General features: G+C 41.0%; 1 protein-coding gene across 7 annotated transcripts in view; it reads right to left on the reverse strand.

Moving 5' to 3' along the window:
• Positions 1-21,776, reverse strand: part of slit2 (slit homolog 2 (Drosophila)) — a 251,610-nt gene that overhangs the window by 57,522 nt on the left and 172,312 nt on the right. For all 7 annotated transcript variants that reach the window (XM_034189373.1, XM_034189374.1, XM_034189372.1 and 4 more), the window contains 8 exons: positions 18,324-18,395; positions 17,996-18,159; positions 17,376-17,514; positions 12,902-12,973; positions 11,009-11,080; positions 8,460-8,531; positions 8,198-8,341; positions 4,051-4,214 (listed from right to left, as the gene is read on the reverse strand). In XM_034189373.1, the coding sequence (XP_034045264.1) occupies positions 4,051-4,214; positions 8,198-8,341; positions 8,460-8,531; positions 11,009-11,080; positions 12,902-12,973; positions 17,376-17,514; positions 17,996-18,159; positions 18,324-18,395 (899 nt within the window). The remainder of the gene's footprint in view (positions 1-4,050; positions 4,215-8,197; positions 8,342-8,459; positions 8,532-11,008; positions 11,081-12,901; positions 12,974-17,375; positions 17,515-17,995; positions 18,160-18,323; positions 18,396-21,776) is intronic.

Raw genomic sequence — 21,776 nt, forward strand, 5'->3', positions numbered from 1 at the left:
AAAAAGAAATCACAAAAAGCAAATAATTATTTAAAGGGATGAAAGTCAAATTAAAAGTTCTAGAGTTCAGAAGCACAAACGTCTTCTGTTCAGAAACATGAAACCCAGAATGACTAATACGCCGTGAAACAGGAGCCGTGATGTAAATTGAACTTGAGGGTTTTAGCCGTGCATTGATCGGAGGTGCTGTACCAAGGTTGCACCGCGGAATAAAAGATGTTTATTCAACTTTTCAACCACAATGTTCTTAAATTATTCAGCGTATGCGTTATCTCGGCTTTGAAAGCTCTGTCCCCCAGTGAGCGTCAGACTTAATGACTGCAGTGAACACACACACTCGTGCACAATTTCTCACCCAGCACACACAGTGCCTCCTCTGCGTGTGCCGCTGTGGTAATGACCGCCTTTAGCCCTGCTACTGATCTCACATGCATTTCTGATTTAAATAATTCCCAGCTCCCCTCTGAGCACGGTAACTGTGTGACCTTTTGATCTTCCGCAGTGGGCGAAACAGACACAGGCGCTGGCGGACACGCGCTCATACATTAACTATCATTAGGTGTGCTAAGACACGAGGAGGACCGATATTAAATATAGTGCACCAACATACATTCATTTGTGGAGTCCTGTGTGCAGATCCTGACTGACAGCGAGCAGATCTTATTGATCCAGCTGGGTTTCTCCTCATCTACCGTCGAGGTTACCAGGAAAATCCGGTGCAAGGACAAGATGGTTATTAACTGGAGGGCGGTTAGACTTGATGCATTATGACACTCCGTTAAAAAAATGTTAAAAAGCATTCAAAAAGTGTCAGTCACTCCAAGATTTGTGTTGAGAGTGAGTTAATAGCATTCACATACATGGATGATGTACAGTACCTGGGATGAAATACTGTTCTCTAGCTAATGGAGAAAGAGGAAGAGACAGAAATATCAGAGTGCAAAACAACAGAAGACAAAGTGTAGAAGAAAGTGCTCACTGTCTAGAATCGACTATAGATTGTGAGTGACAACATGATTATATCATTGATTTAACTGCTGTAGCTCTCAGTTGGACTGTTGAAAGGCCTTGGTTCAACAGAAGACATGAAATTTCAGCTGCAGTTTGGACAGGAAGGGCACCACGGTGCTTAGTGGTTAGCACTGTTGCCTCACAGCAAGAAGGTCACTGGATCAGGTGGATTGAAACTTTAAATTGTCCGTAGGTGTGAATGTGTTTGTTTGTCTACATGTGGCCCTGCCACAGATTGCCATCCTGTCTAGGGTGTACCCCGCCTCACACCCTGACTGCTGGGATAGGCTCCAGCTCCCCCGTGACCCTTAATTGGAGTAAGCAGTTGAGGATGAGTGAGTGAGTTTGGACGGGAAAGACTCAAGCTGAGATTTTGTTCTTTTTTTTTGGTCTAAAAAATTCTACCATGAAGCTGTAACATCCACAGGACCTTATAATTCCTTCAGCAATTTCTTTAGTGTCTTAGACACTTCCCTCATTTGTTTGATTGGTTTGCTATCAGTCTGTTACTGTCTGTCTGTGCCTGGAAGGATAGTGTATGGAGGAGGATGAGGAGGTGTTGCAGGACTGAGGGGCTCAAATGCTTCACCTCAGGGAGTCATGGTGGATGACTGCTGTTCCTGCTGGCCAGAAGGTCTCTTATTTCTGAGTTTAAGTCAGATCTCCTGCATTTTCTGTTCTGGTGGCCCCAGCTAATCCCATCTTGTTCGCCTTGTCCGGTATCTGGTTGCTAGCATGAATGCCAGTATTTGGACCCCAACTCTACCTTGAGGCCGGATCTTACAAAGCAAAATGATGACGCCACCCACCCGAGATTTGATGGAAACTCATTCTCGCAGGGAACTCTGGGTACTGCAATCTTGGTCTTGAGTAGGGTCCCATTCTTCTTCTTTTTCTTCTCCCAGTCTCGGGAGCTACAGTCTGGCAGGTAGTGCAGTCAGCCTAATTCATATCTAGCTGAGGTCTGAGCCCGGCATTGGGCATTTTACTGCTTGTGTAGATACCGGAAGTGGCATGTCATTCCTTTACAGTGTCAATCTGGTGTTTTCCCTCAATAATCAGCGGGTACTTGCAGCTGCAAGAGGCAAGTTGTCACTATTATCACCAGCTAGGCTTAAAGCTAAAATGCTGATTGATGCGACACAGAGGCTGCCAATATCAATTAAAGGTAGCATGTTGTCAGCGTGACTGTTGTTGGTTATATTTATAATTTAAACTAAAACATCAAGCCTTAACTACATTTCTTTGACATAAAGGTTTGACAAGGAAATGTTCTGAATAATTACTATATATATATATACACTCAACAAAAATATAAATGCAACACTTTTGGTTTTGCTCCCATTTTGTATGAGATGAACTCAAAGATCTAAAACTTTTTCCACATACACAATATCACCATTTCTCTCAAATATTGTTCACAAACCAGTCTAAATCTGTGATAGTGAGCACTTCTCCTTTGCTGAGATAATCCATCCCACCTCACAGGTGTGCCATACCAAGATGTTGATTAGACACCATGATTAGTGCACAGGTGTGCCTTAGACTGCCCACAATAAAAGGCCACTCTGAAAGGTGCATTTTTATCACACAGCACAATGCCACAGATGTCACAAGATTTGAGGGAGCGTGCAATTGGCATGCTGACAGCAGGAATGTCAACCAGAGCTGTTGCTCGTGTATTGAATGTTCATGTCTCTACCATAAGCCATCTCCAAAGTCGTTTCAGAGAATTTGGCAGTACATCCAACCAGCCTCACAACCGCAGACCACGTGTAACCACACCAGCCCAGGACCTCCACATCCAGCATGTTCACCTCCAAGATCGTCTGAGACCAGCCACTCGGACAGCTGCTGAAACAATCGGTTTGCATAACCAAAGAATTTCTGCACAAACTGTCAGAAACCGTCTCAGGGAAGCTCATCTGCATGCTCGTCGTCCTCATCGGGGTCTCGACCTGACTCCAGTTCGTCGTCGTAACCGACTTGAGTGGGCAAATGCTCACATTCGCTGGTGTTTGGCACGTTGGAGAGGTGTTCTCTTCACAGATGATGCGAAGGAGATGTGTTGCACTGCATGAGGCAAATGGTGGTCACACCAGATACTGACTGGTATCCCCCCCCCAATAAAACAAAACTGCTCCTTTCAGAGTGGCCTTTTATTGTGGGCAGTCTAAGGCACACCTGTTCAGTAATCATGGTGTCTAATCAGCATCTTGGTATGGCACACCTGTGAGGTGGGATGGATAATCTCAGCAAAGGAGAAGTGCTCACTATCACAGATTTCGACTGGTTTGTGAACAATATTTGAGGGAAATGGTGATATTGTGTATGTGGAAAAAGTTTTAGATCTTTGAGTTCATCTCATACAAAATGGGAGCAAAACCAAAAGTGTTGCATATATATATATATATATATATATATATATATATATATATATATATATATGTGTGTATTTTAGCAGACAATATTGTAATTTTTTTACTACCTAATATCAGTATCTGCCCCAATGAATCCATATCAGTTAGGTTTTATTTGTAAAGTGTTGTCTCTGTTAGCACTGTGGAAAGAGAACATGTTTTCTGTTTCAGATATGAATATGAATGAAGCCTTTTCCTATCTGAAGGTCAGAAGCTCAAATTGCAAGCTCTTGGCTGCAAAAATGTTGACTTATGGTCCATATGCTGATATTTATTGCAGTCATGTACTTTAACTGACTTATAATTCTGTTTTTTTTGAATGGCAACAGACAACCTGACTGTAGGTCTCCTAGATGTATGCACTATTTTAGCACTCAGACAAAATATATTACATGTGTGTTTGTAAAACTAAATGACAAAGAAAGTGAAAATAATTCAAATTGTGAGCTGAGGTTAGTGGAGAAAACAAGGGACCATCAGCAGGAAAACACAGAAAGACAATAAAGGAGAGGATAATGTGTCAGCATGATCTCAGAGTAGATGAATGTGGTCTACTTTGGCTACATTTCTATATGACTATACACTCATGCATACTAATGCGTGTGTGTGTGTATTTTACCTGAACAGCGGAACTTCTTGCTCTTGATTTGTCCAATGCGTTTGTTGGCCAGCCGCCGTGGGCTTGTGCAGCGAGCGCCACTGGTTTCAATGGGATTGTCCTGCAGGTAGTCTGCCAGCCACTTCAGATGGCAGTCACAGATAAATGGGTTTTGGGCTAAGTGGCTGATACACACATACACACACACGCAGTACAGAAATACAGGGGGAAAAGCAGAAAAGCTGTCAGAACTACTACTATTACTATGTTTGGCCATGTGTCGTGTTTGTGAATGTGAATATGTAAGTTGTATTTAACCATAGCAGCAGCAGATTTGTTGAGAAATAATGATTGTACATTCATGAAAAGACAATCTCCATTGTCTTTTGATAACTGTTTATAAGGACAAGAACACAATGATATATATGCCTGGAGCAAAAGTACCTCAGAACTTGTACAATGGCACATTTTTCCTTTAACTAAACACTATATGACAAGTTGTGTTAAGATAAATGAATAATACTGTCAATTCTCAAGGACAGGGTCTTAAAAGTGTAAATTGGCATTCAAATGGTGCATTTTGAATATATTTTTTACAAAATCTGGTGTGTACTGTATCACAAGCAATAGTTTGAGATTTATTTTGTAGCAGTCTGACTTTGCCATCCTGCTATTTCCTTGGATTATAACATGGTGGTTACTGGATTAGTCAGCAAGTCGGTGGGTCAGCAGTATTTCTGGAAATAACTATACAAAATCTACTGCATATTCAGTTCAAGGACCGAGGAACCTCCTATTTTGGGGCATGTTGGTATCTTTTAAAATAATAATTTACAGTTATTCTCTTCTAGGAGGAGACCTCACTTTTAACGAATACACGTATACCTGTTCACTTGTATTACATCCACAGACAGTGCAACCAAAAGTTTGTGGTCAACCAAAAAGAGGAACCAGAAGCAAAACTTGTTTCTATCAAATTACAACTCGTTTATGCCACTTGGCCAACATCAGATGTTGTGGTGTAGTGTAAAGAAAGCTGAAGAGCAATTCTGATACATGGCTCAGTCTTTCACAAAAATCAAAATTTGTAATTCTGGAGCACAAATTGGTTAACTTTATTTTCATCAATCAGTTTTCTTGTTTGTATATTCTTTGATCAACTGCATACCAGAAAAGAGAATTTTATTATCATGAGCAAAAGTGTAATATATTAAAAAAAAATTTTAGATCAATGTATGTTAAATAAAAAAATAAATAAAACTGTGCTGTGCAGCACAGCAGCGCTACCTGCTGGGAGCGACATGACATGGTAACTGGTACTTTGCAAAAGAGCATATTTGTAACATAACATCACCTACTATGTCAGCTGGATTTGTGTATTCAAATAATTTGTTATTGTGTGAATAAAATCCACAATGCAAAAATGTCCATAATTGCTGCGTTGGAAAAAAAAAATCTGCATGATCCTGAAAAATATCCCGCAATGTGTGTGTTTCCACAATTAATTTCTTTGTGTAGAAGAGTAAAAACTAAAACTGTTTTCAGGTTGGTGAGATTGTTCCTTTAGATTTTCTGAGTGTTTATTGGTGTGCTTCATTGAGAACCCTTCACTGATAGATGCTGCACCCACTTGCACGGAGAGAGAGTCACACTGATGTCGCACGACTCCATGATATTCTCAGGCCTCTACGATTGGCTGTGAGTGACACATCATCTCAAAGGAAGATTGAAACTAAACCTAAGAAAATATAGTTTCAGGAAGTGGTCGAACAAAGTGCCTGTAGCATTCCACCGCTAAATTATTGATTACAAATATGAAGAATTGATCTGGACATACCAGTGTGTCATTGGTCAACAGAGGGTTAACCAGCATCTTCTTCTGCTTCTTCTTCTTTTGGCTGCTCCCATTAGGGGTTGCCATGACAAGTTAACTGTTTCCATCTCAACCTGTCCTTTGCATCTTCCTTTGTCATGCCAACCACCTGCATGTTCTCAGCACATCCATTATCCTCCCTCTTCTCCTGTTTGGTGGCTCCATCCTCAGCATCATTCTCCCTATACACCCTGTTTCTCCTCTGCACATGTCTAAACTATCTCAATCTTGCCTCTCTGACTTTGTCACTCCCAAAGTAAATCGCAGCATTGTCAGCTCTGCCACCTCCAGCTCTGACTCCTGTCTTTCTGTTAGCTCTACCTTCTCTAAACTGTACAACATAGCTGGTCTCACTACTGTCTTGTAGACTTTCCCCTTCATTCAGATATTTTTCAGTCACAAATCACTCCTGCCACCTTTCTCCACCCACTCCACCCTGCCTGCACTCTCTTCTTCACCTCTCTACCACACTCTCCATTACTTTGGACATTTGACCCAAAGTATCTAAACTCATCTACTTTCACCACTACTCCTTGTAACCGTGCAATTTCATTGGGCTCGCTCTCTTTCACACACATGTACTCAGTCTTGTCCTACTGACTTGCATTCCCCTGCTCTCTAGAGAGTATCTCTGCATCTCCAGGCTAGCCTCAACCTACTGTCTACTCTAACAACAGATCACAATGTCATCTGTGAACATCATAGTCCATGGAAACTCCTGTCTGATCTCATCCATCAACTTACAATGATTTGCAAATCCTCTTCAACTTATATTCAGTTGAATACACCACAAAGACAAGATATTTAATGTTCAAACTGATAGACTTTTTTGTTTTTGGGCAAATATTTGCTCATTTTGAAATGGATGCCTGCAACACATTTCAAAAAGTTGGGACGGGGCAACAAAAGACTGGAAATGTTGATGAATGCTCAAAGAACACCTAATTGGAAACAGGTGAGTGTCATGATTGGGTATAAAAGGAGCATCCCCAAAAGGCTCAGCCGTTCACAAGCAAAGATGGGGCGAGGATCACCACTTTGTGAACAACTGCGTGAAGAAATAGTCCAACAGTTTAAGAACAATGTTTCTCAACATTCAATTGCAAGGAATTTAGGGATTCCATCATCTACAGTCCATAATATAATCAGAAGATTCAGAGAATCTAGAGAACTTTCTACATGTAAGCGGCAAGCCTGAAAACCAACACTGAATGCCCGTGACCTTCGATCCCTCAGGCGGCACTGCATTAAAAACCGACATCATTGTGTGAAGGATCTTACCGCGTGGGCTCAGGAACACTTCACAAAACCATTGTCAGTTAACACAGTTCGTCGCTACATCTACAAGTGCAAGTTAAAACTCCATGCAAAACCTGAATGTATCATGCAAAGCGAAAGCCATACATCAACAACATCCAGAAACGCCGCCGCCTTCTCTGGGCCCGAGCTCATTTGAAATGGCCAGACGCAAAGTGGAAAAGTGTGCTGTGGTCTGATGAGTCCACGTTTCAAATTGTTTTTTGGAAATCAAAAAATATGGAAATGAGCAAATATGTGCACAAAAACAAATAAGTTTATCAGTTTTTGAACATTAAAAATCTTGTCTTTGAGGTGAATTCAACTGAATATAGGTTGAAGAGGATTTGAACAGGAATTAAGGAATTAATTTTTTGCTCCGCTGCTGTGTGCATGACTTTCCACGTGCTTGCACTGTATTCGTGCGCACGTGCACAAAACCGTCGCTGGGGTATCATGCACGCGTGTCCAACCGTGTGTCCCTCCCAACAGCAGGTGGAATGTTTCACAGTTCCCCATTTGGTTTTTTGTTTGCGGATTTTTGGCCAGTTTCTGCTTCTTTCGCCCAATTTCATGTTACGTGTGAAGGGGCCCTAACACGGGCCGCAACCAATCCGGTATGGATTTCGACTTCAGAAGGTTAATCAGTATGAGTTAAAGATTTCCTTTGGCCCATTTATCGCAAAAACAAAATACAACACTAGACTTTTGTCGAAATTCCAGATTGCCTAAAACAATATGTCTAGTACCACACTTTTTCAGAAAAAATAAAATGAGTAATCCAACTCCAGACACATTTCTCAAAGTGAAGGACAAACCCTATGAAAAGTGCTCCGAAAATCCAAACTACATGACCAATATCTATTTTTTTGAAGAGTGTTTAGTAGATTTATTTCTGCAGTGCTTCAGAAAAAGACTTTTCGTGTGATGTCAGTTTCCTGTTTATTTAATTTTTACTACGAGTGTGGTGTGTATGCACTCAGCTTTCTGTGTACATACAGGGTTTGTATGGCTCTTAACGATGAGAATGTTCCCTTGCCGATAGTTTGCAGCTTGTTGTCATACAGGGAGAGCAGATTAAGGTTGTGGAGGTCCTGAAACGCATCCACGCGGAGACATGCTATCTTGTTAGCATTCAGTAACCTGAAGGGAGAGAAGAAGAGCGAAAGAGTGAGAGAGAGATGGAGCCAAAGTACTTCAAACATTACAGGTGGCTGTGTGTACTTTGGTGTTGCACACTTTCAGTTTGGCATTTACTCACAAGAGTTGGAGGGAGAAGAGTCCCTCAAACAGGCCTTTAGAAATCTCAGTGATCTTGTTCCCATATAAGACCCTGTGAGAACAAAAGTTATGTTAGATCACACATGGGCCTCTCTTAGAGGTAGATGAGTTTTTGTAAAATGTACCTTGTAATGTTATCATGGCTTCCATTAGACAATTAGCCAGTATTTAAAAATGAATAAATAAATAATATTTTCCAAATGTAAACACCAGACACAATGTGTAAGTGACAGACGTAGGAGTTAAGTCACTGTCAAGTCATTCTCAAGTCATCAATCTGCAAGTCCCAATTCAAGTCTCAAGTCAGCTTGCAAGCAATTTGTGGTCATTATGACTTGAGACTTGACTTGGGACTTGCTGATTCATGACTTGAGAATGACTTGATGGTGACTTACTCCCACCTCTGGTAAGTGACACATAAGCTCTGTAATAGTGTCCATTTGTCCAAAGCACAATGGTGCTGGAAATTAACAACAGTTAAAAAAGATAAGTAAAAGAAAACACTAATGTGGGGAAATAACCCAAGACAACCAAGCTAGGCCTGTCCACAGGGCCGAGGTGTAGTGGGGGGACGGGGATGGGGCTGCTTGCACCTGTTAGGTTATGCAGGAGATGGTATGTTTGAATGAGGATGAAGAGGTGTTGAAGCAGGTGTTGCAGAAATGAGGTCCTCAAATAATTTCCTGGCCAGAAAACCTCTTACTTCTGACTTTGTCTTCTTAATAGCAATACATCAAGACCTGCTGCACGTGTGTCTTCAAGGAAATGACTGTTATTTCATGTTGTGCCCTAAACACACCCATCACTAAATAAATGAATAAACACAACCACTTTGCACTCTGCACTTTACTTTGTGTGCAAACAGCAAAGTTGAACTGGATGCTTCCTTTAGATCAGGCTTGTCCAGCCCTGCCCTTGGAGGGTACTTGCCCAGCATGTTTCACAACTCTCTTTACTCCGCCCACAGCTAATTAACTCAATCAGGTGTGATCAGCCAATCAAGAACTGGGAAGCATTCATGTTAATTGACCAGGTGTGATTAGAGCAAGTAGACATGGAAAATATGGGCAGGACAGGTGTACTCCATGAGCAGGGTCTACTTCACATTTGTATTGCAGTAAATGGTTAAAGTACATAATTAAAACTGCCTCTCATTTCATAGACATGATGTTTGTCATGAATTATCAGTGCTAATGAACAAATTTCTTATGGTTTCTGTTACTTGTGCTCGAGTTTGCCACAATGGATCAGGTGTGGTTCATGTGACACATTTTAAGCCAGATGTCCTTTCTGAGAGAACTCCAGATGGACGGGGACAATGAGGCACGGGTGGCCTTGAACCACAGACCTTCTCACTGGAATGCAAGCGCACTGCCTGCATAGCATTTTAAAAATCAAGCGACTTAATTTTTTGTTTATGAAAATGGAAATGACCCAAAAGAGATGTTGGAAAGGTAAGAAAAAAAAAGTTTTTTTTAACTTCACTGTTTCAGTTGCATGTTTTGAAAAATGAAAGGCAGAACTATAAACTCATAATTGTGCAATTTGAGTTGAACTATGGAAAAACAGCTTTCCTGCTCTTTTCATACAAAATGATGAGATCATAAAGCTACTCTGACTTCCGCTTTAAAATGCGCAAATTCAGTGTCACCAGTTAAAAACACAGACTATTTACGGACATTGAGCATAAGCAGATATGTAAAATTTTCATTAAAATGTCACTGAGTAAATGATGTCATAAATCCGGTTGTGCCTATAGTGTGAGGAATTCATACTATTATCACAGAAAAGCCACTTAGGAATCTGTCAGAGTGCAAACACAGACCGGTGATGGCTTAGACCGCCGCCGCCTCACTCAAGATGTATTTTACAGAGAAACGCTGAGTTATCAGTCAAGTCGGCGCTCGGCGAGCTGAGCTGTGCGTGTAGGTGGTCTGAAGACATGTGTTTCAGATTGGCTTTTGTTTCACTGTGCTGAGTGGCGGTCCCTGAGAGACAGGAGGTTGGGAAATGCATGATGTGGGGAGAGGATGCTTCATTTATGTCTCCTACACACACACACACACACGAATGCAGAAGCGTGCGCACAGGCACAATCGATGGCTCATTTACGTCCTCGCTAACAAAACACTGACACACAGTGCGCACACAACGCAGCTTAATGTAAAAGCCATACTCTGTGTGGTGTGTCAGCACGAATGTGTGGCATCACATTCGCTTTATGGTGAATGTGTAATGAAGTGGCAGAAGCCTCCATTCAGCAATTCAACATTTATGAATTATTGACTTTGGAGAGACCAGGCCTGAAGATAAGTCCTCCATGAAATAACTATCTCCATCTCGTCCACCCGCCGGCTTCCCCTTCCGAAGCTTCACACGCAAAGCAGCCTATCTGACCTGAGATTCAGGTCGGGGATAAAGCCAGAGGTGCTGCTGACATCAGATCGCTTTGGGTTTAGTAATTGTGTGTTTGTACCAGAAATCTGGAGTTGCAACCTGTACGGAAAAGTGAAAACATATCATACTCACAGAGAGTTAAGGGAGCGTAGACCTTGGAAGGCATCCGAGGCCAACTCGGATATCTGATTATTGCTCAAATCTCTGTGAAGAACAGAATGAAACAAAACAGGAAACAGAGTGAGGATGGCGAAACGCAACAACTGACAGACAAAATGCAGCAGGAACGGAACAGTTCTACTTAAAACCTGGAGAGATACAAAAGCACAACAAAAAATTAGATACAGATATGACACATATAGATGCAATTCATTACAAAGCTGATTTTTCTGAAACAAAATGTTGCAACACGGTCAGTCAGTGAATCTGCGGAGTCCTTTTGGATTAACATAATCGGGAGCAGTCGAAGATGACACGGGCTCTGCCCTGGATATTTATTTATTAAACAAATTTAAAAGATTTGACAAATGACTGCAAAAAAGTGAGCAAGCCAGTAAATGATGACTAAGTTGCTAAAATCTACCAGAACGACTATTTTTCTTGGCACACACCAAGAGCCTCTTAATCCTACATTGACATTGGCAGTGTGCAGCAGACTGTAAACCGGATGTTTCACTGAGGAGGGTGGAAAATTCCACAACTGTGAGCTGTGAGAATGGCACCTTGCACTTCACATTGGTATATGACATCAAAAATAAAAATTTTAAACCGTATTCTGCATTCTATTTTGGATATGCATGTGTAAAAACAAGAATGCTTTACAGGACAACATAGAGAAATTAAACTGTAAATTCAGAAGATGTTTATTCTTTGATAGCGATATCCTGATCAGGCTTTTTTTTTTTTTTGCCTCTGGTCCCGATGAGTCATTCAGTATTGAGCTTCCTGATCCAATACTTGAGTTTGCACAGGACACACAGCAAGCACATTAAAGTAAATCCAATGGATATGACTGAAAACTGGACAGCTCTCCAATGTCCTAAGAAAAAAACTACTTTCAAACCAAGCTGCCCCTTTATTTTTATGTACTTATTCATTTTATCAATTTATTTTTACAAAATAAATAGATTATATATGACTTTTGTTGTTAAAAATATATGTGTGCTGCTGCTGATGATGATGGTGATAACAAATACATATGACAAACATTTTAAAAACATTTTTGCAAACAATATTATCTGCAAAAATTTCTAGAAAATGCTTTTGAAAGTGGACCTCCACCCACAAACGTGTGTTGGTGGTGGGGTCCTCTGACTCTGTGTCTTCAGATTTGTACAGTGCCTGTTTGCAGGAGGAAAGCACAGACAAGATGACAAGAAAAACTTATTTATATGGAAACTGCAACCCGTTTGGCCGCCTGTAAAGTGTAACACGTGGTATCCATCATAAATACACACGTGAAGCAATATTATGCTTTTAAAACAGGTACTGCAGTGTTGCTGCTGTATGTGTGCTGTCCATAATGTTTTGTGACTATTAGCTCTGTCGGCATGGTGCATATTAAGTGGAGCAAGACAGAATGCAAGCTGATCTACGTGACTTACCTTGAATAAACCAGAATCCAATCATTAATAAATCCTTTTATTGGATCCAATACCGTTGTTGTGATTGGATGTCCATACTTAAAACAGTCTGTTGTAGCACAGATGGCGAAACACTATAACAGTGTTGCATCTGATGATTCAGTACTTGCACAGTTGTTATCTGACTAGTTAGTACTCCAGGTTTACCACATTGTCATCTACCACTTGCAGATTGCAGTAATTCCTCTGCCATAACCTTCATGGTGTGACTGTTTTTGTGTCAACATGTGAATGCAATATAAGGGTTTGCAGTACAATTGGAAGGATTCTCTATCCACAATCGATATACCTAACCAATACTATACAGGGTATAGTTTTACTGTTGTTCTAAGTTTTGCTTACTATACAAATGAAATATGTGTGTATGTGCTCGTGTGCTCACATCCTGCGGAGCTTCTTATAGGGAGAAAAGGCTCCAGCTGGAATCACCTTGATGGCGTTCTGCTCCAGTCGTCTGCAACCAAACATACACAGAACACTGAGGTGCAAAGTTAGCGTTCACTTATCACACGGCTATCTCAGATTTTCTGTTGACTGTTGCTGTTTCCTGTGGGCAAAAATTTCTAGATAAGATGCTTTGATGACTAGTGCCAAAAACTGATTCTTTGCCTTTTTAACATGTGCCAATCCAAATCCTGTGTCAGACCTAAATAAACTGAGACAGGCCGGGGGAACAAACCAATGCAACAGTTCTCCAAACATTTCACACTGGAACATTATTTGCACACCAGCTATTCATTTGTGAATCATTTCCCCAGAATGGATCTATTTGAATTTGGCCCATTCAAGTCCGTTGTCCAGTCCTGACACGTTTGACTGATCACACAGGAGCATTACATTTTATTATCTTTGCACAAGAGATTAGCTTTGTTGTTCTGTCGGGTTATTATCAGTATGCAAATAAAACCTATACATGCTCTGAGGCCCATAGGGCCAGTGCTTATTACCGGATACTGCAGCGTGGAGTGGATGAAAGACTGTGAGGTTTTTCTCACATAAACGTCCAAAACAAGGTCAGAACCGAGGTTCATGTTTGTATATGTTTGGTCTGGTGAGTTTGGTTTCACTCTGCAATGTTGCGATTGGAGAGAAGAGTTTTTCATGACATACTTGCGTCCTGACATTATATGCCTTGTCCACACAGAAACAAAACTTTCCCTACACAAAGTCATTTTCAAAAAGTGTTCTGTAAACACTGCACCATTTCAAGAAATATCTGCATACACAGAAACCACTGAAAATGCTGTAGAACACATATATGTGTCTGCTGTCGGCTTGTTGTCAGTTTAGTGTAGAGTTCTGTTTTAACACAGACAAAAACCTTCTGTTTAAACTGAGAAAAATGAATGAATAGGTTCTTTTTTCTGATTTGTCACTTTGCTCTGAACTCTGATTCTAAAGTTCTCATTTAATTTCACACGTTTGGATGAAAAACTGCACTGGTGCCATGGTACTTTAACCTGCTGGACACGGCAGCACTTAACCATCATAGCTTATATTTTATCTTTAATGAGAAAAACAGACTGACAGCAGCACTGAGAGTCGCACAGCAATGCATTAATCTCTGTTTCTTTTCTACTTCTACTGTTTATGGGGACAATAACTTGTACAGTGCATTTGGAAAGTATTCAGAGCATGTCACTTTTCTCACATTTTTTTATGTTACAGCCTTATTCCAAAAACATTCCAGAAACATTTCTGCTGCTTTGAAGGTCCCAATGAGCGCAGTGGCCTCCATCATCTGTAAATGGATTGGATCCACTAGGACTCTTCCAAGAGCTGGCCACCCGTCTAAACTGAGCGATCGAGAAAGAAGGGCCTTATTCAGGGAGGTGAGCAAGAACCGGATGGTCACTCTGTCAGAGCTCCAGCATTCCTCTGTGGAGAAAGGAGAACCTTCCAGAAGAATAACCATCTCTGCAACAATCCACCAATCAGGTCTGTATGACAGAGTGGCCAGACGGAAGCCACTCCTTAGTAAAAGGAACATGGCAGCCCACGTGGAGTTTGCCAAAACTCTCAGACTATGAGAAACAAAATTTTCTAGTCTGATGAGACAAAGATTAAACTCTTTGGCGTGAATGCCAGGTATTATGTTTGGACGAAACCAGGAACCATCCCTACAGTGAAGCATGGTGGTGGCAGCATCATGCTGTGGTAATGTTTTTCAGCAGCATGAACTGGAAGACTAGTCAGGATTGAGGGAAAGATGAATGCAGCAATGTACAGAGACATCCTGGATGAAAACCTGCTCCAGAGTGCTCTTGACCTCAGATGGAGGCAACTATTTAGCTTTCAGCAGGGCAATGACCCTAGCATGAACATCTCTGGAGAGATCTGAAAATGGCTGTGTACCAACACTCTCCATCCAACCTGATGGAGTTTGAGAGGTGCTGCAGAGAGGAATGGGCAAAATTACCCAAAGATAGGTGCACCAAGCTTGTGGCATCATATTCAAGAAGATTTGAGGCTGTAATTGCTGCCAAAGGTGCAGCAACAAAGTATTGAGTAAAGGGTGTGAATACTTATGTACGCGTGATTTCTTAGTTTTTAAATTTTTTTAAAATTTGTTTTTCATGTTGTCATTATGGGGTGTTGTGAGTAGAGGTTTGAAGGAAAAATGAATTTACTCTATTCTGAGATGAGCCTGTAACATAAAATGTTATTTCTGGATGCACTGCAATTTGTCCAAAAGTCTGGACCATTGAGAAAGTGTTTTCTCACTGCAAGCACACTGGGCCATGGTTCTGTTTGATCTGGACCAAGACCACTTCTGTTGGTTGGACCAAATTTCCTTTGGTCTGGACTGTGGTGCAAGGCAGTTTTTTCACCTGCTATTTGTGTTCAAACTAAAATGTCAAAATGTCCAGACAAAGCAAGAAATATGTGAAAACACCGATGACTTAATTACTAAAATAATAGGTGTGGGCTCCATAATGTTATGTGGAAACTAGCAGCTTAGGAGCATTTGTTGGTGAGGAAAGGTTGACTAACCTTGACTTTGTGGAAGATGCAGTGATCTGAGTGAGTCAACTGACACCCTGATTGCTGCGCAAGTAATCAGAGTGTCTGGGTTTGCGATTGTCCTGCATCATCACTGTGATCTATGCTTTCAATGACATCATGACTTGACCATGAGATGTGTATCTCTATGCGGTGAACTTATAGAGACATTCATTAATCTCAGCAGTGATGTCCATGTCTCTGTGTCCTCAGGCTGTGGGATAGCAAGATTCCTAGTAAAACTGGACTGAACAGGTGTTTCATGATGCCAATCTTTGCAGGAGAATGGAAGTTCAGGTTTTTGTGGTCCTGGTGCGTCGTGTGTTATTGTATAGTTGTGAGATTCTAGGTCACTAACCAGTCACCTAAGGCGACATCTAGATACCAGGGGTTCTGAACCTGGTCCTCAAGCAACACCAACATATTTTCCATCTCTCCCTCTTCTGCCACCAGGTGATTAGCTCATTCAGGTCACTGTTAGTACTTGACTTGGTACACAATATGTATTGGTGAGATGGTACTTGAGGACCAGGTTTGAGAACAACTGGTCTAGTCTATCGTGGCTTAGGGAGACTCAAATGAGGAGTATCACTTGTATTGTGAGAGAACGTGGGCTACAACATTTTGCCCATGTAGCCTGTTTCTTCATGCGTGATCCAGCATGCAGGTGCCTCAGGTTTGAGGTCTCCAGTGGCTGGAGAAGATCAAGGGGATGCCAATATTTTACTTGGCTCCTGCAGATACAGTTACTTTCAAGGGCTGCAGAAGGACCGGTTGTTTGCCTAGTTGGTTACCATCTAGGACCCAATGTGGTGTTGTGGTGTGAAAGACATGGCAATGCGCGGTTCTAGCACAGGCTCCCAGACCTGACATCAATGATCTCAAACAAACAAAATCTGGGGTAGATGCACATAGGATACAAGAAGAAAAACAAAAGCTCTACCCTGAAATAATTACCGTTACATTTTGAGGTGGAACTGTATGAAGGGGCTTTTTTTCCTTCTTAAATTATAATTTTAGAATAAATGGTAAATATGGAGAAAGGGGCCGTTTTTACACAGTTGGGGCTGGTCTATGCAGAGGTGCTGGGCTCAGAAATGTCCAAAATCTACTGCCAGGAAGTGTTGCTTTGTTCAGTGAGTGCTTTTAAAGCTGCTGCATGATTTATCGACACAAGAACATAAAAGCATTACGTGATCAGATAAATCAGATAAGTATAATAGTGTGACAACATATGATGGGGCTAACTATTAGTGTCGCCTCTTTTCTGTGATACGGCCCTACATAAAAATCTCTACAATAAATAACAGCAAAGCCCACATCAAAAAATCTGGTAATTCACAGAAAACATTAACCTTTGAATGCATCTAAAACCTTCGCACTGTATTGTAAATGACCACTATATGGAACTACTAGTACAACTACTACTGTTTGGCTCCACTGTAATCTAATCTATCATTTGGTTTGAAATTACTACAAATCTGGCAACGCAAATGTGTTCTCTTTTCTCCATGTGCCCTTTTAAGACAGCGTCTTGATTTGTCTTGAACTTCAGATGAGTCTGTACGCCCCCCCCCACACACACCCCCTGCCATCCACTTTATGTTTTTTGTACAGTAACTGCATGACCAGGCTTTCTCATTTCACAGATATGTGGTTTTATTCCACTGCACAGAGACAAATGAAATAGTGAAGCAGAGAAGGTAGAAACACAGAAGGACAAAGAGGGAAATGGAAATGTGGAAAAAAAGTGGAAGAAAGAGAAATATCACCGCGTTGAGTGCGAATGCAGGAGTCTGTGTTTATGCACGTGCACGCGGGTGCAGTGCAAGTTTTATAAGCACGTATCTTACATCTCTGTAATGGTTTCGGGCAGGTTGGTGGGGATTTCTGTCATTCCCTTCCCTCTGCAATCCACAATGTTGTTACTGCAGGTGCATGACTCCGGGCACTGGAGAACACTGCAGGAGGAATACGATGAGGAGTGGTGACCTACAGAGAGACAGAGGTGCGACGTTATCTGCGGATAAGAGGTTGCGCTGAGTGTGTCCTTAAGGAGAAATCTGTTCAAGCTGGCAGTGCTCAGTGAGGAAAAAGTAGAACAAGTGACAGGTTAAAAAAAGGTGTGCAATTCAGACTTACTCTCCCTGGATGTGATAGTGACCTTGTCTAATATCATTTGGAATCTTGCGCGCTTTGTATTACTCTTCTTGAATGTAAAGTGCTTCATGATCACGTACATATTTCCAAAGCTGCAGCAGGTACAAGTGCATGAAAGCAAACACGTGGGAACTGAAGATGAATACTTGCCTTCGTCCCCACCTTGACAGGCGTGAATTAAAGGGAGTTGGAAAGAAGCAAACAAGAAGAAAAGGTCTGTTCGCCGCTAACTGCATGTGAACGTATCTCACGCACCAGACAACCCAACAGTTAGAGCGGCACATCACGCCTCCCGACATCCCCCTCCACCCACCTGAACAGACAAACTCCTTCTTCTGCACCTCAGCCACGTTGTGCCCCCTCAAGTGCGGCGGGGCCATGCACTGCGTGTAAAGGCCCAAACGGGGGCGCTGACGCAGCCATTCTGATAACCAGGCCACATGGCAGTCACACTGCAGGTTGGTGGAGTGCAAGCGGCTGGAATTCCAGGAGGGAGCAGGGAGGGAGGAGCAAAAAGAGAGCCAGAGGGGAATGCCAAGAGCAACAATAATAGATTTAAGGATGGGGCAGATAGGAGAGTTTGGTTCTTTCATTCGATTTGAGGAATGGTGTTGTTTACCTGAAGTGTACAAAATACTTACAAAGTCCTGAGCTTTGGCATGTGGTTAAAACTGGCCACAGACAGTCGGCTGATGTTGTTGTTATTTAGGGTGCTGAGGAGAAAAATTAGCAGAAAATACAGATAAATTGTCTGCTTATTCCTTTCGTTCTCCTTAAGGGCCACAACTGAGCTTTCCCAGTGTGCACGACGGGATTCAGACTGTTAATCACTGGACTGTTAATCATCATAGTGTATGTATTAGACATTGATTCAATGCTTAGTCAGCATCGCGGGTAACAGAGCATGACCTCTGCTGGTGACTGGCATGCAGTCGGTGTAACGTTATCTATTGTCAGAGGTAAATTGTGGTGTCTTTCCAATTAAGATTTAAAAAGTCACACTTGGTTAAGTATTTGTCACATTCCTCTATTATAAGCACACTTACAAAGTGCCTCCTTATCACTTTAATCATTTGATTAAACCAATCTAATCTCAGTGGTGCAGACACCAAATGTGCAAAAAGTGACACATAAAACATTTGAATAATAAGAAAAAGATAATTAAAATGTGAAATTGCAAAAACATATATTTTAATTGAGAAGACAGTTCAATGAATATCCTGCACATACATTTGAAATGTACATTTTATGCAACATTCACATATTGACTGTAGAAAAACATCATACCGATCATTATTATCACTTTACTGAGGCGTTGCTAGGCCGGTATCGTAGATTAACATCGACAATGAACAGCAGCCAGCTTGATGAGGACGCGCTGCCGAATTTGGAGAGCAGCGCGCGCCAGCCGACACGACAAAAGTTAAAGTGAGCCAACTTTTTATGTACTCGTTACGCGTTATGTATCTCAGTAAAAAGTGATAATAATGCAAATAACATGCTGTTGTCGTGCGTTATGCATTTTCTGAGTCCCTCCATCCATGCTGTTGCCCAAAATGACAGATATTTGCCCGAGTTAGACTGTCATTTTGGGCGACTGGACATGAACGTCGGGCCTCTGAAAATGCATACCGCCCTCCAAAAGCATGTTATTGTATTATTATAGCAGAATTATTACGTCACTTAATGGCGTGAGACACCGTCATTTTTTTGTTTTGTCAACAAGGACAATAATTTGCTTAACTGAAAGAGAAAACAGTTTTAGCATTTTGCACAATGTATTTAAATCAGAACTTCTGGCTGTGATGATTGTTTAAAAAACACATCTTAATTTATTTCTGTAATGTCACACATTTATCTGATATAAAACAGTCCATCTCTTACTGCCCGACTTTCCTCATCATTAAAGACAAAACAACATCCAGTTTGTCCTTCAGACTTCAGCAAGTGAGAAAAGTGCCGTCGCGGTGTGCACTATGAAAAGCTTCATTAGTTCTGAAATGATCAGCGTTTGAAGCTTTTCAAGAAGGAACTAAATAAGTCCAGTTGACCTGACTCAACCTACCTGGATGACTGAGTATGTACACCGACACCTGACATGATATTTATGGACATGATATGCTTACATATCTGGGAGGAAGTAGTTTGAGTACCTGTTGGATCAAGTCTTCCATCAGACTCATTCGGCTAAACTTTCAGGAATTGTCGAGATCTAAAAGTTGGATCCCCACGAAGGGTAGCTTGTGTGCCATAATCACCATGTTGTCAGGACACTGTCACATGGGAGCTACTTTTCTAGAACTGACAAAGTGTCACCGCATCGATATGAAATATTACAAATACATCATGATGCCAGTACAAAATGCTACAAAGTATAGACACATAGATGCAGCCATATTTCGCACTGCGTGGGGCAGGTGTGACAAAATCTCCTTTAAATGCAGGATGCGTTGTGTATTTTTGTCATTATGAAATCTCGACACTGATTATGATGAGCAGATGCTGCAGCTGAAGATAAAGAATGTCTACTGTCACTTGATCTTGACCACACCTTGGTGGTTTCTGAGCAGTGTTTGATGAGCTTTATGTTGCATTTACGATGGTTTGTTGATGGTCTGTGAACACCACATCTGCTCTGCGGGATCGATCAAGGTTTTTACATCTTCCCTAAAGACGCACCACTTCTCTCTGGCTTTTACTCAAGTGTAAGTGGGCTTCTGTCAAAATTTTATTTTAATTTTATTTGAATTTAATTTTAATTATATTTTATTTATTAAATTATATTCATAGTACTGTGTTATGTATTTTAGTACTATTTATTGTAATTGCTGCATTTAATTGATTACTCTGTTTTAATGTGTACAGCACTTTGGTCAACCTCGTTGTTTTAAAAGTGTTCAGTTGAGTTGAGATTTTTACTGCAACAACTACCATAAATTAATTATCAAGTCATTTACTACCTGGAATATGATATCACAGAGACACTTGCCAATGATAACACAATAAAAACAAACAAAAAAGATTCTGTAAAACCTATATACACCAGGCAAAACAAGTAATGAACACGTAACCATTTTTCTCTGTAATTATATTTCTAAAGGTTTTATTGACATTAAATTTCAACTGATGTCAGTAACATCCCAAGTAATCCACACATACAAAAAAAATCAAACCAGAGATGTCCACAAATTAAGTTATGTGTAATAATGTGAAATGATACAGGGAAAAAGTATTGAACACCTGAAGAAAGGGAGATGCAAAAAGGCCTGGGAATCCAAGACACCACCTGAAATCTATCAGTAATTAGAAAGCAATCCTGCCCCTTGTTAGTGCAAATGAATATCAGCTGGTTCAATCCCAACTGATGGCCTATAAAAAGGTGTGTCATTACCAAGGTCTCACATAAGAAACATCTCATAATGGGTAAAAGCAAAGAATTCTTTCAGGATCTTCACAACCTTACTTTTGCAAAACATACTGATGACATTGGTTACAGAAGGATTTCTAACCTTCTGAATGGTCAGCGAGAACTGTTGGGGCCACAATGTCCAAGAGGCAAGGAGAGCTTCAGAAAGACCTGGAATGCGCAGATACTGTTGTTTCAAAGAAAACAATAAGTAACTCAACTGTCATGGCCTGTATGCACACGCCCCACAAGACATCACTGCTGAAGAAAAAGCATGTTGAAGCTCATTTAAAGGTTGCTACACAACATTTAGACAAGACTGTGTAATACTGGGAGACTATAGTCTGATCAGATGAGACCAAAATTGAACTCTTTGGATGCCATAGGACGCACCATAAATGGCACTGCACATCACACCAAAAACACCAGACCAACAGTGAAGTTTGGAGGTGGGAACATCATGATGTGGGGCTGTTTTTCAACATACGGCACTGGCAAACTTCATATAATTGAAGGAAGGATGAATGGAAAAATGCACAGACATCCTTGATTAAAAAAAAAAAATGTGCTGCCGTCTACCAGGATGATGAAGATAAAATGAAGGTGGACATTTCAGCAAGATCCCAAACACACAGCCAAGGAAACTATCAATTGGTTTCAGGCAAATGAAAATGAAATGAAATGAAAA

This window comes from Thalassophryne amazonica, chromosome 15 (assembly GCF_902500255.1).
Source record: "Thalassophryne amazonica chromosome 15, fThaAma1.1, whole genome shotgun sequence".
In the NCBI taxonomy this organism is placed as follows: domain Eukaryota; kingdom Metazoa; phylum Chordata; class Actinopteri; order Batrachoidiformes; family Batrachoididae; genus Thalassophryne; species Thalassophryne amazonica.